Below are 16,404 nucleotides of genomic sequence, written 5' to 3' on the forward strand. Positions count from 1 at the left end.
TAGGCTAATTATCAAAAGAGGTAATTAGGCTAATTATCAAAAGAGGTAATTAGGCTGTTGGCACGGTTGTGGAGAGTTTCCGGAATAAATAATTTGTATTGAAGTGAGTGCTGGTCTGTCGGCACCCAGACCCAGTAGGCTATTATATTTTTCTTAACCGACCCCTTTCTGTAGCCTATAGTTACATTGTCCTAAAAAGTTTTTCTACTCCTATCTGCATGGCAGCCAGGTCGGTGTGCAATGCTACGGTCAGCCTGTTATAAATAATAAAAACAAATAAGTTAGGTTTTTCATTTATTCTCCTCAAACAATCTAATATGTAAGTAGGCTATACTGGTATTTATTAAAAAAAGCAGAACCTATTACACTAAATTGATGAAAACAAGTTTATTATAGAGCTTACAACACACGCACACACACATGGATTTGTCGGCTACATAAACTATCTTATTCAAATAGAAGTAAATGATCATATTTTAATGATTATTGTTAGTCAAAATAGGCTGTTCAAGTGTTCAATGCTTTGACAATAGCATATTTTTTGCATTTCACTGAAAGCCTTCAATCTAGTAACCATCTCTAACGTCTCTTAAATCCACAGAGTGAATACCAATGTTAAAAGCAGGAGAAGTATCCTGCAATCTGAAATCATCTGCTTCAATGTCCACAAAAAGAGGGTCTTCTTTCACACGAGAATCCAAATCATTTCCAGAGTCGATTTGCCATTCGGAAAAGCTTTGACCAGAAGCAGTGGCTTGGGTAATTGGAAAAAATACCTCAAAATCTGTTGAGCTAAACGGATTGAAAAAGTAAAGGTTGTTGTTCACATGAGGAACGTCGCCATTCCACAAATCATTTCCTCTCCACATGCGAGATGCTTTTTCAGTGACGTAGATAACGTTTTGTACCAAGGAGACAGTCTAAGCTCAAAAAAACAAAATCATGTGTTAGATCAATAGACAACAACAGACATTCAATAAGAAACTTAAAATGGAGAAACGCTCAAACTATTCCTAAGTTTGTTTTTTTAATAGCCTACTACAAAAAAATACTACAATAACACTGTTGTGAGCTACATTAATTGGACTCCAGGGCAAATGTTCTAGACTCGATTAAGTAATTGTCTTCTTAAACTCAAAACTTCTTTTTTGAGAGAGCAGTTTCTAGAAGGCAATGCAGATATCTCCTATTTAAAGTTGAATTACATTTGGTTGCATCAAAATTACATTTTATGGATATTGATAAGTGTAAGCCTTTAAAACTGCTTATGACTTAGTGAGCCTTCTCAAAACCCGCTTAGTATATTTGTCAGGTATTGATAGAGTTAAGCATTTTATTTACTATATATCGAAATGTTTTGTCTGGTAGGTTATCTAATCTAGATTTAGTTCAATCCTTTTGATTTTTTTCAAGTGGTCCGACAACTGTTATATTTATTGGGTAGGTTGGTTTTACCTGCTGAGCCTTAGTAGAGTCGGTGCTTTTTGGTGCACAAATGTCGAACACAGCGTCCGCATTACCATGATAGATCATGTTGTTCACAGCTTTGTTGTTCAGACCGCAATTAAAATTGATCGGACTGCTAGCCAAGTCGTACAACCAATTGTTGGAATCTGCAAAGCGTTTTATTGATTGTATCAATAGATCAGCAAGCGACACCAATCTAGCTTTCTATCACCTGCCCTGAAACTTGCGCAATCACGTCTCAGCACACGAAAGACAGAAGAAGTAAATATTACAATTCACAGGCGAATAAAAGTTTTCTCTCTCACTCTCCACCAGTCCAGTGGTAATTTTGAAAGAAATCAATTTGAACTTTTTCCTCTCAGGATTTCGGTTAGATTAGCCTAAGTTTAATTTTCCGATCAACAAATCTCAGTTGCTCAGGCGTGCTGAACAAATAAATACGTTTTTATTATTTTGATATCGCTTAGATTAGAAGACCTTAAAAACATGGTTTGAAATAGTTTTAGAGCTTAGGCTATGCTATTGTTAACTTTGAAACAGAAAAAAGAAGATATTTTTGAAAAGTTGCTTTCATGCTCAAACTTACATTCTAATGAAGATGCTGCACTATCGGCTGACACACCAAGTCCCCCGTACTCAAATCGATCCGAATTGTGAATCACATTGCGTGAGACTGAGGCATGAAGATGACAAGTGTCTAAGTTCTGTTGATACACAATCAAGGTTTTGGAAGGTTTTTAGAGCTACTTAGACCAGTAGGCCTACTCTTCAACAAGGGTTCCGCGAGTATTTCTTGGATTAGTATATTGATGCGTTATTCTAAATTTTTAGATCACCGCAGGCTAGTTAGTTGAACAAGAGGTTGAGTGCAGTCAATAGCCTAAAAGGAAACAGTTGTTCATTGATTTATATATTTTTATTAGTAGGGGTTTCGTGACAAACGCGAAAGTAATTCAGGAATCCCGTGTTGACAAAAAGGTTGATAAGTGTAGACATAGACTCTTCTGCTACACCACAGAGATGCAATCAGTGAAACGTTCAATATTGCTGTACTGCTTACTCTTCAAATAATGGAAGACTATGGAGTATTCATTCTCAAACTTGACAAGAATACGACAACTCTTAGACAAGGATCAAGCATGACGTAGGTAAAAGGTGAGTCCCATGTTTGAATCCAAGCATCGGGGGATGAGAAGATAAGTTTCTCATTATACTAAGCCATCAGCACTAACGAGAGTAGGGTGGCCAGTTCCTTTTTCTCGGCCGCCTTTACTTCAGCAACTACGCCCACCCAATTTATTACACCTTGGGTAGGGGTGAGCGGTGTTTTTACCCGCTGCTCCATCTCACCGATGGCTACTCTCTACAATAAACCGCACACACGAGATGTAGCCTATTTGGTTGTCCTTTGAGTTATTTTGTGGCCCACGATGCTGATTCACATCACCATGATGGTTTGAATTTGATACCAATGAAGGATAGTTTTGAACGTTAGTGAAATTTGAGTTGGGCCTCTTTAAACTATCCTGGTTTTGGCTATTAGGGTATTTTGGTTTTGTTAAACTTTATAATCAGGAAATTCTAAGGGTTAATTGCACAACCAGTGAATTTTAAGCTGCCGATTAGGCTAAGCGTTTGTTTGTTTTTATATAATCGGGAATCAGTTTCAGCAAGGTTTATCAGCGGATAAGTAATCGGCGATTCTAACCAGTGAGGAACGAATGGTCATACGCAAAAATTAGTCTGCGGAATAAGGTGCTTAATCAACAGATTTGTTTAATCTGTAAATGATCTAACGTTCCTGCATCCAACCTTAATTAAGTAGGCTAGTCTATCATAATAGAAAAGTGCTCAAATTAAAACTTAATTTTAGCACACATTAACTTAACATGTAATTTTTAAATTTTGAGAAAATTAATTAGAGCATTTTATGAATATTTTTTGCGCACTTACTCTATCATCAACTGCGCACTCTGTGTTAGCAGCAAGATAAACTCCTCCAAAATCATTCAGGATTTTCATTCCGAAGTTGTGGATGTGGTTGTCATTAATGTAGAATACCTTTTCATCTCCTTGCACATGATTCAGATCAAAAGTAGACTGCCAACCAACCTGTGAAGACACTTTGGTGATTTATTTGTAACTACAAACGATGGGGACCGCTGCTTTAACCATTGCAGTTTAATTTCGCCGTTTATACCTTAACAAAGTCAGGTGTTTGTCTACTAAATTATCGGGATGGGTTTTCAATACGATGGGTCTATCGGTAGCAGTGACGATCGGTGAGGGAAAGCAAGGAAAGCAGTGCTTACCTGAGCGAAAACTATGCAAAGTATAATGACTGAATTCTAGGTTTAACTTCTTATTATTTTTATCATGTCTATTTTAACTTGAAAATTACTGTATTCGTGACTAGAATTACTCGTAACGCTAGTGAGTAGTCTAAACCCTCACCAAACCGCATGTCTTGCCTATAAATGCCAATTAACGCAAACGCTTCTGTCAGAAACAATCACTGAGGCTCCAAGGTAAGCAACTATCAAACTTGCTTACCCAGATTCAAAAATGTCAAAAAACGCCTTCGTTTTATCCAATCATCACTCGTTTTGCAAAACGTCACCAGCTGCTTAGCCAATCAGATGTGTTATGGTGAGACCAGGTGAGTCTTGCTTTCCCAGTGACGTCAATGCATACATTCGCTAGAGCGACTAGACTAACTCGTCAGAATGGTGTCTCGTCACGGTACACGCACAAGCATCATAATGCCGAAATAATTGTTGCTGTTTTTTGATGTCTCCTCGCCATGTACTGTACTTTAGCCTACTAGTTTTCATAGTCATGCCTTTGCCCTTTTTACAGCGTTGATATAACGTTACTTCACCAATGAACGTTCAGGTGCGGATGCAATATTTAGTTTGTTAAGCTTCTATACGCAGGAGGCAAACTTATCCAGCTTTTTGTACAAATTGCTTGCGGTTGTGATGTTTAGACCTAAGCGTTAATTTTTGTAGTGTAGGCCTAACTGAATATCTCAGAATGAACATTCATGACGAATTAAATATTTAGACAACTATTATTCCATGTCTAACATTGGATTTTGGTCCTGCAACGTTAAAATTAAGATTGTTCATGACTTCTAAACATTAAATGGATGTATGATCACGACATAGCCTAGGCGAAGCACAATTTGACAGATTTTTATGTTTGATTTGTTTTGAAAATGCTCTCAGAGCGCATAAAATTGGAAGTGTTTTTCAAAAATTTCTGGGGGAGGCCCCCAGACCCCCCGGTGGAAGTGTTGCCTTCGGGCTTCGCCCGACGGTTACGCCCTTCGTGCCTAGGCCTACTACCTTGCTGCAGCATATTTACAAGTTGCTTTCCCAACGGTTTAAGCCACCGAACGTCACTGATCGGTAGTGGTTAGACTCTAACCACTACGGATAAGTAGGTATCGTAAACTTAATTATATTGCAGCTCGATCTTAGTGACAATAGGCTATGCGTATAGTAGGCTATAGCTTATATAGCAGGCATATACAAGTTAACTTACGGGCCACATGCAGCCGCAAAATCTCTGTTTGGCTAATGATTCAAATGTATTTTTACAATTACATTTTATAACAACAATTTTAGCTTAGGCCTATTAACTTGATTTTAAATAAGTAGTCTACGAGTTAACTTTTTTAAATACAACACTGAGATAGTGTGGTATGCTTCATCAGCGGTTACCTTTACAACAATTGTTTGTTTTTTTTTCATCTAAGATAGTCACTTTATATTGTAGAAACGTTACAACAGCGTTTGTATGCGGCCCACGAGATATAGTTTTGCTTGTTGAGCCCTTGTGCCTTTTTAAGCTGTGTAGGCCTGATAGCATCATATCTTGCCATGCCTCAAAAGCAGCTTACCCTCACTGCAGCGTATGGTGAACGGGAAATATCGTTCCGTTCCACTGTTATGTTCCTTACACCTTTCACAAGAATACAACTTGGCTGCAAAACAACATTAATAAAATTAATTAAAGCTTCAATCTATAGCCCACTATTATTATTTCTTGCTAAAAGTGCAAAGCAGTCCTGCAGCTTACACTACATTGATATTTATGATATTTAAATTGTATCGCTAGGCTAGATAGGTTATCGCGTCGTTTAGTCAATGTTGAAGAAAAGTTTTAGAAGCAGTTTTAACAACAAAGCTGTTTAGCCTAAATGTAAGCTAGTTGATATAACTATTTAAGTGTCTAATAACTGTATAGGCTACAGTAGTTTCAAACAATCAACTTCATTTCCAAGTATTTTAGTGCACATCTTCTACTCCGAGTTATACCTGCAGCATATTTATTACTCCACATCCATTTATGGTATTACTTGAGATGGCAATATTTTTGGTTGCGTAAAAATAGCTGTCGTGATCACCGCCATTTTCAACGTCTTTTGGATACTCAGCTACAACACCCATATATCCAATATCTTCAAACACGTTCTTTGTAATCTGGTACAAGTTGAGGCTAAGTAAGCAGGCTGGCTGACTAAGCAACGTAGCTTACTAAGAATTTTTATGTGCAAATTATGCAAGGTATTTTAAGCAAAAAAAGGTGAAGTGTAGCCTAAGTTGTTGTTTTGCAAGAAGAAGAGACATGGACTGTACAAGTGTACAGTCACGTGGAACAAAATGCAAATAAGTATTGACTCTCAACAAAACTAAGATATTATTTGGCAATAACGTCAACTTGCATGGTTATTTTACAGTAGGCCTAATAGCCTACATTGATTATAATTATTGCACGCATAATTACATAGGAAGCTTTTTGTGTTAAAAAAATGTATTATTCAATTGATCAGACGCTAACATAGAATTTGAAGATGATATGTAATTACTCTAATCATCGATTTTTTAAATGCCCCCCTCTTACTTTGCCTCTAACTTTGCCTCGCCCCAAACACCTGAATCCAACACTGGTCATTTGAAATTGAGCAATGGGAAAAATTTCTAATCAGATGTTTTAAGTTTTTTTTAGAGTTCTAATCTGTCTTTACTATAACGCCCCAGACAAATCTAAATATGAAATGAAAGTTATGTTTCACTTGTTAGAGCAAATGGCTGAAACGGTGGATTTTTAAATGAAAATGTATGAGTATGATCTTAGTCGTCGCATGTTTGGCTCAGGCCATCGGCTAGCGTTAAACGAGAATAAAACGCCACCGAGAATAAACAATGGATGCACAAAACAGCAAAAAGAGATGGAGGTTTTTTTGGTTAATTTTCAAGGTATAGGCTAATGCAGCTTAAATGGTAATTCTGAAAAAGGCATTTTTTACAATTTTCATTTTCACCCAAACATTGTTTTTAGAGACTAAATATAAACATTAGGCTACTTGTGGCCAAAAGTACAATGATTGTGCAAGTCATACCTCCACATTGATACAGTTGGACAAATGAATGGCAGTGTATCCCATGTTTGCAAATACGCAATTGGTCACTTTGATCCCATCACTTCGCTCAAAATCAAGAGCTGCTGGTCTTGGATTAAAACCCTCATTATCTCGGTCGTGTGTGTGCCGGAATTCCAAGTCGGAGAATTCAATATCTTTCACATCGCTTTGAACTAACAAGAACATATAGCAAGCTAAAGCATGCTTAAAGCGGTGCACGGTCGATTGGTCGACAGACATTTGGTCGACAGGACAATTGGTCGACAAGACAGTTGGTCGACAGGACGTTAGGTCGACAGGTTAGGGTTAAGTGCGTAGGGTTAGGGTTAGAGTTAGAGTTAGGTTAGAGTTAAGGTTAGTTAACTAACCCTAACCCTAAAATGAATCGTTCTGTCGACCTAACGTCCTGTCGACCAACTGTCTTGTCGACCAATTGTCTGTCGACCAATTGTCCTGTCGACCAACTGACCGGGTACCCTTAAAGCAGGGTTGCAGCCACGAAGCTTGGGAGAACAACCGCTCCCCAAAATTTATTCTTGTCTCTCAAAATGAATTTTTATTGCTATTACAACGTTTTAATGACGTTGTATACGTCATTGACGTTGATGACGTTTTTATGACGCGCTAAATGACCTTTCAAAAATGTTTGGCTGCATTTGGTAAGTATACAAACTCTTTATTAAAATAATAAAATGTTTGCCTCTTCAGTAATTTCTAAAAGATCCTCATTAAATCTATAAAATAATACAGTCAAATTGATAATACGATGATCTATGAGACAGATGAAAACGATTCCTGAATTTATTTCATTGATTTTTCGTTGCGCATTGCATTGGCTACCTCTGAACGCGAACGACGTTGTTGCAACGTAAACATCTTCGCTAGGAAACGTTCCTTCTGGAACTATGACGTAGAATTGTCCGTTATCCTCATCACAGAAAAATTCTCCTTCAGCATCCAGTTCTAAAAAAAAATTATGTTGTGATCACACAAACCAATCATCCAACTATGTATGAAAATTAATTTTCTTAAAACTGAAAAATATAAAATAAACTGTTGGTATTTGTATCAATTTTTGCCGCATGTTTGAGCTAATAATCTATGTTTTGTTTGTCATTATTAACGCAACTCTAATACATCACAAAAATACAAGCTAATCGTATATTGCAGCTATTGTTAGGATGCTTTATGCAGAACAAAAAGTAAACCTGTTTGTTTTGTACTTTACGCATACTCCAATATTTAAGTAGAATGGTTATAACTATTTAAAGGCATTGGTGAAACAGGGTTGACTTATGCTTAAACCCTTTTCTGTACAATTGTATGGTAGGTACATTTTATAAACACAAGGATATAAACGCAACGTAATTTTCTTCATATGTGCTATTAGGAGAGGGAGAGGTGTAATTTTAATTTCAAGTTTAGGCCTAATTTTAGGATACAACAGTACATTCTAAGACCTCTAGATTTTTTTTCTTAAATTTCTGTCTAAGAAGCATGGTGCTAAGCTCTCCATATTTGGCTTGTGGGTCAAAAAACAAGCGAAGTATCAAGCGGGAACAAGCGAAGTATCAAGAAAAAACACTTCATTTATTAATATTGCTTTTTTGCCTGGAGTGCAATGCCGTGCATTGTTTGGGAATTTAAGAAACGATCGTTTGAAAATTTGCTTTACAGGATCAGCGCATTATGTGATGTCCTTTTGATAGAGCTACAGTACCTCAACAAACACCTCGCGTCGACAACCATGCATTACAACTTGCTGTTGAGGTGCATCTTGAGCAGCTGCAGTTGTCAGCCTGACGTTTTCAATTGGTTGTTGCAGTAAAAGCTAGTCAATCGACGTGATTAAGCTGATACCAGCAGATAAAATAGACAAGTAAAGATTTGATTGACTACTGTAGACTAGTGGTTCCCAACCTGGGGTCCGAGGACCCTTTGTTGGTCCATGAGAAAGCATTTGGAGGTCCGTGATTACCTTGATGAATGTCGGAAAAGAAAAAAAAAACGAAAAGCGATCTTTTTACTTTCATTTCCCTCATTAAATTTGCTTACGTTGAAAAAGTTTCGGCATGGCACTTTGGGTCACCTTAATATTTAAATACTGCTGACATTTCTTTAACAATTCATTCATTCTCTTATTTGAGCAACTGTTTAACCTGATATTTGCCGCAGGAGTCATAGTGGCAATGCCATATGACACAGTACAGTAGTTGAGTAGCATAATTATTACAATAGTCAATAGTATGTTAATTGAGTTTCAGGCTTGAATCGAAAATAACGGGCTAAGATAGCCCGTGACATGCTTTCCGCATACGCAAACAGCTCGTACTGAGATAGGGTTAAGATATTACCGGGGGAGGGAGAAGATTGCTCCCTTTGCCCTCCTGAATACGCCCCTCGCTGCAGTGCTACACTTACGAAGCACTATTTTGTTTGTGACCCCATAACCAATACAATTGTATCATGTGCAAAAGAAACTTTTTTTTTACGACTTTTTACTAAATGTTTACTATTATTTGCTAAATGTAAACAGAAATACTTCAACGTATGAAGGCTAATTTCAGTTTGGAAAGATTCATATCGAACATACAAAACTGTCTTCAGCATACAAAAACGTCGCACGAAAAATGGCGCATGTTTGTTTCCTTTTACCATTCACACCAGAAATCGTATTCCTGATGTGAATGGTAAAAGGAAATAAACATGAGTCATTTTTCGTGCGACATTAGTGTATGCTGAAGACAGTTTTGTTTGTTCGGTGTGAATCTCGCCTAAGGGTTAGACAATGATTTTAAACGTGCTGGCTTGAATGTACATGTCATGTCTTACCTGACCGTATGTTTTCAACTATGTACCGCCAGCCGGAAGGTTTTGGATGCCTTCCAACAGGGTATCGAAGTGGGGTGTCGAAATACACTGTATTTTCGGTGATGTCACTGATCAATCCTCTTTCTGCGAGCCACGCTTGGAAGACGACTATTTCTCCTGTGCTTCCTTTGGATGGTGAAAACCACGAAGGATCTATGTCCCCGGATGTGTATTTAAATCCTTCTTTGTTTTCGTCTGGACAATCTCTCTGCATTAAACACAAATTTATGATCTATGTTAGAACAAAAACAGAGTAGAAATCGGGCCTCTTCTTATTTGGTGCCTATTTTCATCACTGCGCTGAAGTGACCCAAAAGATAGAAACAGAGTTATATCTGCAGTTGCTGTTCGTTATGAACTTTATGCAGACGAAGAGCTTGTCTACACTCGCTGTAAACAAAATAACGTTTTGTAATAATTTAACTGCTGTACAGGGGTTATTTACAGTTATTAAACCGGTGCTTTTTCTTGGGAGGCTATACAGAAACATGTGAAGCTAACTGCAATAAAAAAACTGCATTTAGCTTATAGCCTACCGGGCTTTCACACGAGTGTATTAAATCATATTCGTGGTTTGTAAAATGTGACGTTTCATTGGCATGGATGATTTAATTTTGATTTAAATTTTGTTTTTCTTTTCGACACAGCAAGGCTCTTTCCTAATGACTTACAGAATTAAGCATAAAATTATTACAAATTGTAGCCTACCTTGGTCTACAAAATTAGGTATTTCAAAACAGTATTATAGTCGACTAATAGCTAAATATCTGTCTTGCTGCACGCTTCATATCTAAATTTTTGATTTTTGTTTTGGTCAAAACAAAAAACAGTCGCATTTTGCAACAATGTTTTTGTATATTTACATAATTTCGAAATTTGCAGAAATTCAACAGATCCTTTTTTTTAACGTTTGATCAGCTATATGCATGTTGGATATCGTGGATTTCGGTGCTGGAACAGTTGTGTGCAGGCCCGGATCTAGGGGGGGGGGGACAGAGGGGCCCCCCGACTTTTGAAGGGCCCCCCCTATGTGGTTAAAATGTGATTTTGTGTTATTTGTTTTCCTTTTGGCCTTTAAAGTTTCTGCAAAATGCTGTGCAGTACTGGACTGATGCTACTGTAGAAGTAGATATGGTTTTTCGCGCCGTAGGCTTGAAAAAATTTTTTGCATGGGGGCCCCCCGATCTAAAAGTGCCCCGGGCCCCCCATCAGCTACTGTAAATCCGGCCCTGGTTGTGTGGTTTAATTATTACATATTCGAAACAATTCTTGGGTCAAAAATAGTTCGTTGACTCCAAAATTGAATGAAGGTAAATATCCAGAAATAAAAAGTCCAGAAAGAAAACGTCCACATCGAAAACATCCATTCAGAAAAAAATCATATAGAAAAAATCTATACAAAGAATCTCCATACGGAAAATATGTATACAGACAAATTATCTACCCTGGTAGTGGACATAGTATTAAAAGGAACCTCGGAATCGGATGATTTTGTACTTAAATAAGCAGGTGGACCTGTTAACCATGAGTTTAATAAGTAGGGAATATTGTAATCGGAATTTGGCAATAGGCTAGAGTGCAATTGTACTAGACATTGTGCACGTGTTTCATAAATATCAACAACATTACGAAATAAATTATTGTTTTTACCGTGTTAGCCTATTCAAAGTATCCTTAGAAGTTTTACTTTCCGTTTTACCACCGCCCGTCTTCGACCTCCTGATGTTTTTTTTTCTTTTGATCAAATTTTAAGCTATAATCATGAAATAAAACTTTCCACGATATTTTTAATAGACTAACACGGTAAAAACACGAATTGGTTCCGAAATGCTAGTGATGCTTCATTGCACACTTAGACAATGTCCAGTACAATAGCACTCAAGTCAAGGATAATTTTTTTCTTGATGGATATTTTCCATTAGGTATATTTTCCGTATGGATTTTTTCTTTCTGGATTTAAACGATTTTCACAAAGTTAGACATATCTTTCACAAACTAAAATGAGAACTAACTTGCTGATAGCCGCCACTTCCTTCTTTATCACAAACGCCAGGAATTGAGACTAAAAGATCGTCGATATACAAGTACGGGCCTTCACCGCTCATATTGTTTCCCGTCCATTTAGAAAGGTTGGGTTTACTAGAAACGAAATAAATTGAATTTAAATGGAATAAAAACTTTATGACTACAGCGCGGCTGCGTATAGGCTACGCGGTAGTGTCACCATGTTGCGAGGGCAAAGAGGAATTTTGACTACTGAACCTTGCCGTGAAGACAAAGTCTTGGGATTAAACAGAAACAGTAAAAAATGTTTTCTATTGACATCATTAGTAATCTAGCTAATCCCTTACGTAATATTTTTTTTTAATTTTGTACATAGGTTACAGTTTCACACAGTTATAGTTGATTCTATTTGAATAAGCTTAACTGACGACGATCTATAGCTGCTAGCTGATCGAAATCGATTTTTAGCTGTTTATGATTAAACTAACTTGTGTGAAAATAAATTCGTCTGTGTTGTAAGCTACAGTTTTATTGTCATAAAGTAATGTATGGAAAATTGATAATAAAAGGGAGTCATGAACAAATCATACAAACTTTGCAAAATCAAACTTGCAGTTGAAATTGATGACAAACATAAGCACACGAAACAAAGCAACTGTTTTCTTAGCTCAATGGTCTGTTACGCCCGGATGACTTTTACAGTAAATTAAAGGAGGACAAAACTGCTTCGATCTCAGTTTGGTGGAAGTTTTAAAATATGAGCAAAATTAATTGCTATTAAGAGATGACGGTGTCTAACTGAAACATAAGTTTACCAGAAAGGGACAGAGAACCTCAATTGCAATCTTCGTAACACAAGAAGTAGCCATGCAAAAGTCGCAAGGAATCAAAGACAGACCTTGGTTCAAAATCAAATTGTTCTAGTGAGGGACTTTCTAGCGATAGCACGCCGCGCTACATTTATCACTTTATACCAGAGTTACTTAAGTAATGTTAACAAAGGTCCAGTTTGACAAGTTGAATAATTTTAGCGGTCCGGTGAATAAGTTATTTCACTCGCAACCACAAACGTTCAACTTTCTGGACCAAACCACTTTCTTAGGTAAAAGGTAACTCGACTTGGATTTCTGAAAAAGTGTTGTTGGGGAGTCTGGGGGGCGAAGCCCCCAGCAACTAGGATAATTGCAGTAAAATTGTTTCCTCCCAGTAGAAATCTGTTTAAAGAAGCCCGGAAACGTGGCAATGAGGTTATTCTTCCAAAAGCTCAAGGTCCAGCACCATCAACACCCAGAAGGTCCGGATTCGGACCGCGGTCCGCCAGTTGAGTACGGTAGCCCTGCTTTATACTGTAATAGCAAAAAAGTGCAAACGTTTTCGGCTATAGCTAGCCTACATCATTTAGCCATCTTTGGGCATTCGAAACGGTAAGTAAAAGATTACCGGGCTACAAAAAAATAAAAAACAAAACACCTAACTAATTAAAAGAAAACAGATGAAACGGAAATGGACAAGTAAATCACAAACACAAATACAAAAAAGCGGAAATGGATAACAAAAATTTAAAAAATGCAGTTTTATTACCCAAGAATGATTAAAAACAAAACATAACTGGACCAGCATGGCTACCATGATGAAAATAATGTGACAGTGTTTCAACAATATTTGTTTATAAATAGCTTGCATTTACCGTGCCCTCACAAGTCTTTGCTTGTTTCCTAGAAAAGCATGCTTAGAGCAACTGCCTTTGTAAGGGGCTACCCAAACAGAAGGATCGTTGGGAAGTTTCGTGAACGATGATCCCGGAATTTTATTTCCAGTAGAGATTATTGGTCGTTCGCTGCCAGAATATGGAACAAAAGACATACTCGAATCCTGGATTGTAATGAAGCTAGTGTTATTGCCATACGGTGAACATTACAAGATCTAATAGGATTGTTTAATGGCTTACAAGCACTGGTAGGCTAACAGCTGATCATTATGATGGTGTCCCTTTTGAGAGCTTATAGCCTAGTTGGTTAAGCGCTTAGTTTCATAAGCAACGAAACTTTAAGATTAAGCTACGCTGGTTTGACTCTCAAGATGTGTGCTCTAGCAACGCATTTTAAGGAGGTTTCAGCTCTCCATTCAGCGGTATCTTCTGGATCTAATAATTCACAAAGGCAACACTTCAGTAACAAGCGGAAATTTCATTCGGTCACGGCCAGGACTAAGCTCTCAAAGAAACTTTCTCAGCCGAAAATAAAGATTAATAGAGAGAGAGAGAGAGAGAGAGAGGGAGAGAGAAACCTTTTATTTTGTCTGTTGCGAAAAATAGTAGGCTATACGGTACAAACATAATTCAACAACAGACAGGAAGCAGCGAAAGAAGTAAACCTACTAAAACCTACTCAGCGAAGAAGTATAAAAATCTTGACAGTGTTTTATAAGATATTGCATTGAATAAATATATAGCTTTATAGCCTACTGCACAAGCCATTATCTTTCAGCTTGTCTAAATGATTGTCTTGTGAAATGTTCAGTTCAGTTGTTTTTATTTCTGATCATTACATCAAAAACGATAGGCTACATATCAACATAGCAAAAGGTCCAAAAAAGTAGAAGCGACAAAACGAGAACGAAAAACGTGCTTGAGACCGAAACAAGTCATTAGGTAAAATAATTTGACACGATTGCAACACCTTCAATGTTCCTTTTTGCATTTGAAATTTCCAACTGATGTTGTATTTAGCGAGAGCTTACCCTTTTGGTCATTAGCACGGGGAAGGGAACATGATGGTAGCCTCCACGTAAAAAAACCTTTGCCTTCTTTCCAAGGTTACCATTCCGGTTATCCCTAATTTTTACGACAGCTCTTCTGATGGTTCTAAATGGTCCACTTCTTTCTCCGTTATGTCCTGCAAATTTTCCATCCCATCCATCTCGGCCATTTTGAAAGTCAACAAAGTATGACTCGAATTCTTCGTTTTGAAGTAATTCATCAGCGTAGCAGCTGGTACTTTGGTAATGAACTGAAACCTGCCAGTAAGATAAATCAACTGTTGTTATTGTGTGACATAATAACTAGTCCTTGAGTTAGCTTCTGTCAGAAAAATAAACAACTTATTCAACAGCTTGTTTTGCATATTTTTCCATTAACTAACGATAGTGGCGTATACCGTGAGACAGTAACACTTGTGACCTACCACGCTTAATCAAACACTAAAATATGAAAAGGTTTGCTAGGCCGATAACTTGGCCTAATAATCGGAGAAAAAGATCCTTAGGGTTTGTTATAGCGTAGGCTTAAAAAGTTAAAGTATAATTATGTTTTAATTTTACTCATAAAAAGAATAGATTTCTGTTTTGCAATTCTGAATGAGAACGAAATAATTTTCTTCTACGTTTTAATAGAAAAAAGAATAAATTCAACAAAAGTTACAGAAAATGCCCCACATAGGCCTATGAGCACATGGATTACAATCAGATAAATGTAAGGAAGGCCCATTAAATAAAAAAAAATAGTTTACAAAGTCATCTTAAAATTCCGATAGGCTAGTGTAGCCTACTCTCGAACCATCAGTTGGAAAATTGCTATAACTCCGAGACATCCAATACATGTAGATTTCATCTTGCGTTAAGCGTTCACAAGTCTTATTTTAGAAAACAACCTTATACACCTTAAAATGAAGCAAAAAACATGAAGTTGTAATTTGAAAAATTATGAACTTAGTTGCTTTTTGCAACGTTTAATAGTAAAGCATACGCTTTTCTATAAAAGGAAAACTTATTAAATAAATCATCAAAAACATCTAAAGAAAGGAGAAATGGATGGAGAGATACCATGAAGACTGATTGGACTATGTCTATAACTTACAAATATGAGAAGATTAGTTCAAAAGTGATCAAAAGTGGATTAATTATTTTTATTTATTAATTTATAATTTATAATCATAATTAATTTATAATTTTTAATTATTTTTTTATATAAAGATTAGTAGCCTATTTTTGCAAATCAAAAGTGGTGTATGGACTACTTCATACAGATGGACTGGAAGCAAAACGTCGTAGGTGCCCAAGTTATAGGGCGAGATTGTTCGTGATCGATTTGTCCAATTATTTAATTTCAAAATCCCTTTCAATCAATAAAGATAAATTTGTACTTTTGATGGTATGTTACAATTGTTACATGATAAAAACACTGCTACAATATAACAAAAAGTAATAAATGTAGGCCAACTGATACACAATTAATTTTACAACAAAACGTATGCAAGTAGGCTACTGCTTCGTTGGTTGTGGGCTTCAATCACAGCAAAAATATACTTCATATGAAGATGATCGCAAAGTCTACGAACGGTGTTCAAAGTAAAAATAGAAAATACAAAGCATCTACATACTAGGCTACTATACTGACGTTTCGCACACAATGATAATGCGGGTCTTCAGAGATAATTATGCATGAAGTTAACTCTTGAAGATGTATAGCCTGCTGTGGTAATTGCAAAAACAAAGCATCACTTACAATACGTTGAATAGCCTATGCCAATCAACTTAGCTTGTGCTTACTAAACGTAACCCCACTAATTCAAATTTACTGTGTATCTGTGTAAACGATCTCAGCTAACACTTTCCGCAATAAAATGCCAATATTG

The 16,404-nt window shown here is 36.8% G+C and overlaps 1 protein-coding gene across 1 annotated transcript; it reads right to left on the minus strand.

Moving 5' to 3' along the window:
- Positions 1–286: 286 nt before the first annotated feature.
- LOC145769446 (uncharacterized) lies at positions 287–15,430 on the minus strand. The gene is made up of 13 exons (XM_082581089.1): positions 15,327–15,430; positions 14,513–14,788; positions 13,461–13,645; positions 11,782–11,908; positions 9,731–9,977; positions 7,739–7,861; positions 6,878–7,071; positions 5,793–5,957; positions 5,375–5,458; positions 3,421–3,579; positions 2,054–2,171; positions 1,456–1,613; positions 287–920 (listed from the first exon to the last, which is right to left on the minus strand). Exons 1-13 carry the CDS (start codon positions 15,378–15,380, stop codon positions 567–569), a joined length of 2,244 nt encoding a protein of 747 aa, XP_082437215.1. The 5' UTR covers positions 15,381–15,430; the 3' UTR covers positions 287–566.
- Positions 15,431–16,404: the final 974 nt, after the last annotated feature.

This window comes from Aplidium turbinatum, chromosome 4 (assembly GCF_918807975.1).
Source record: "Aplidium turbinatum chromosome 4, kaAplTurb1.1, whole genome shotgun sequence".
Classification (NCBI taxonomy): Eukaryota; Metazoa; Chordata; class Ascidiacea; order Aplousobranchia; family Polyclinidae; genus Aplidium; species Aplidium turbinatum.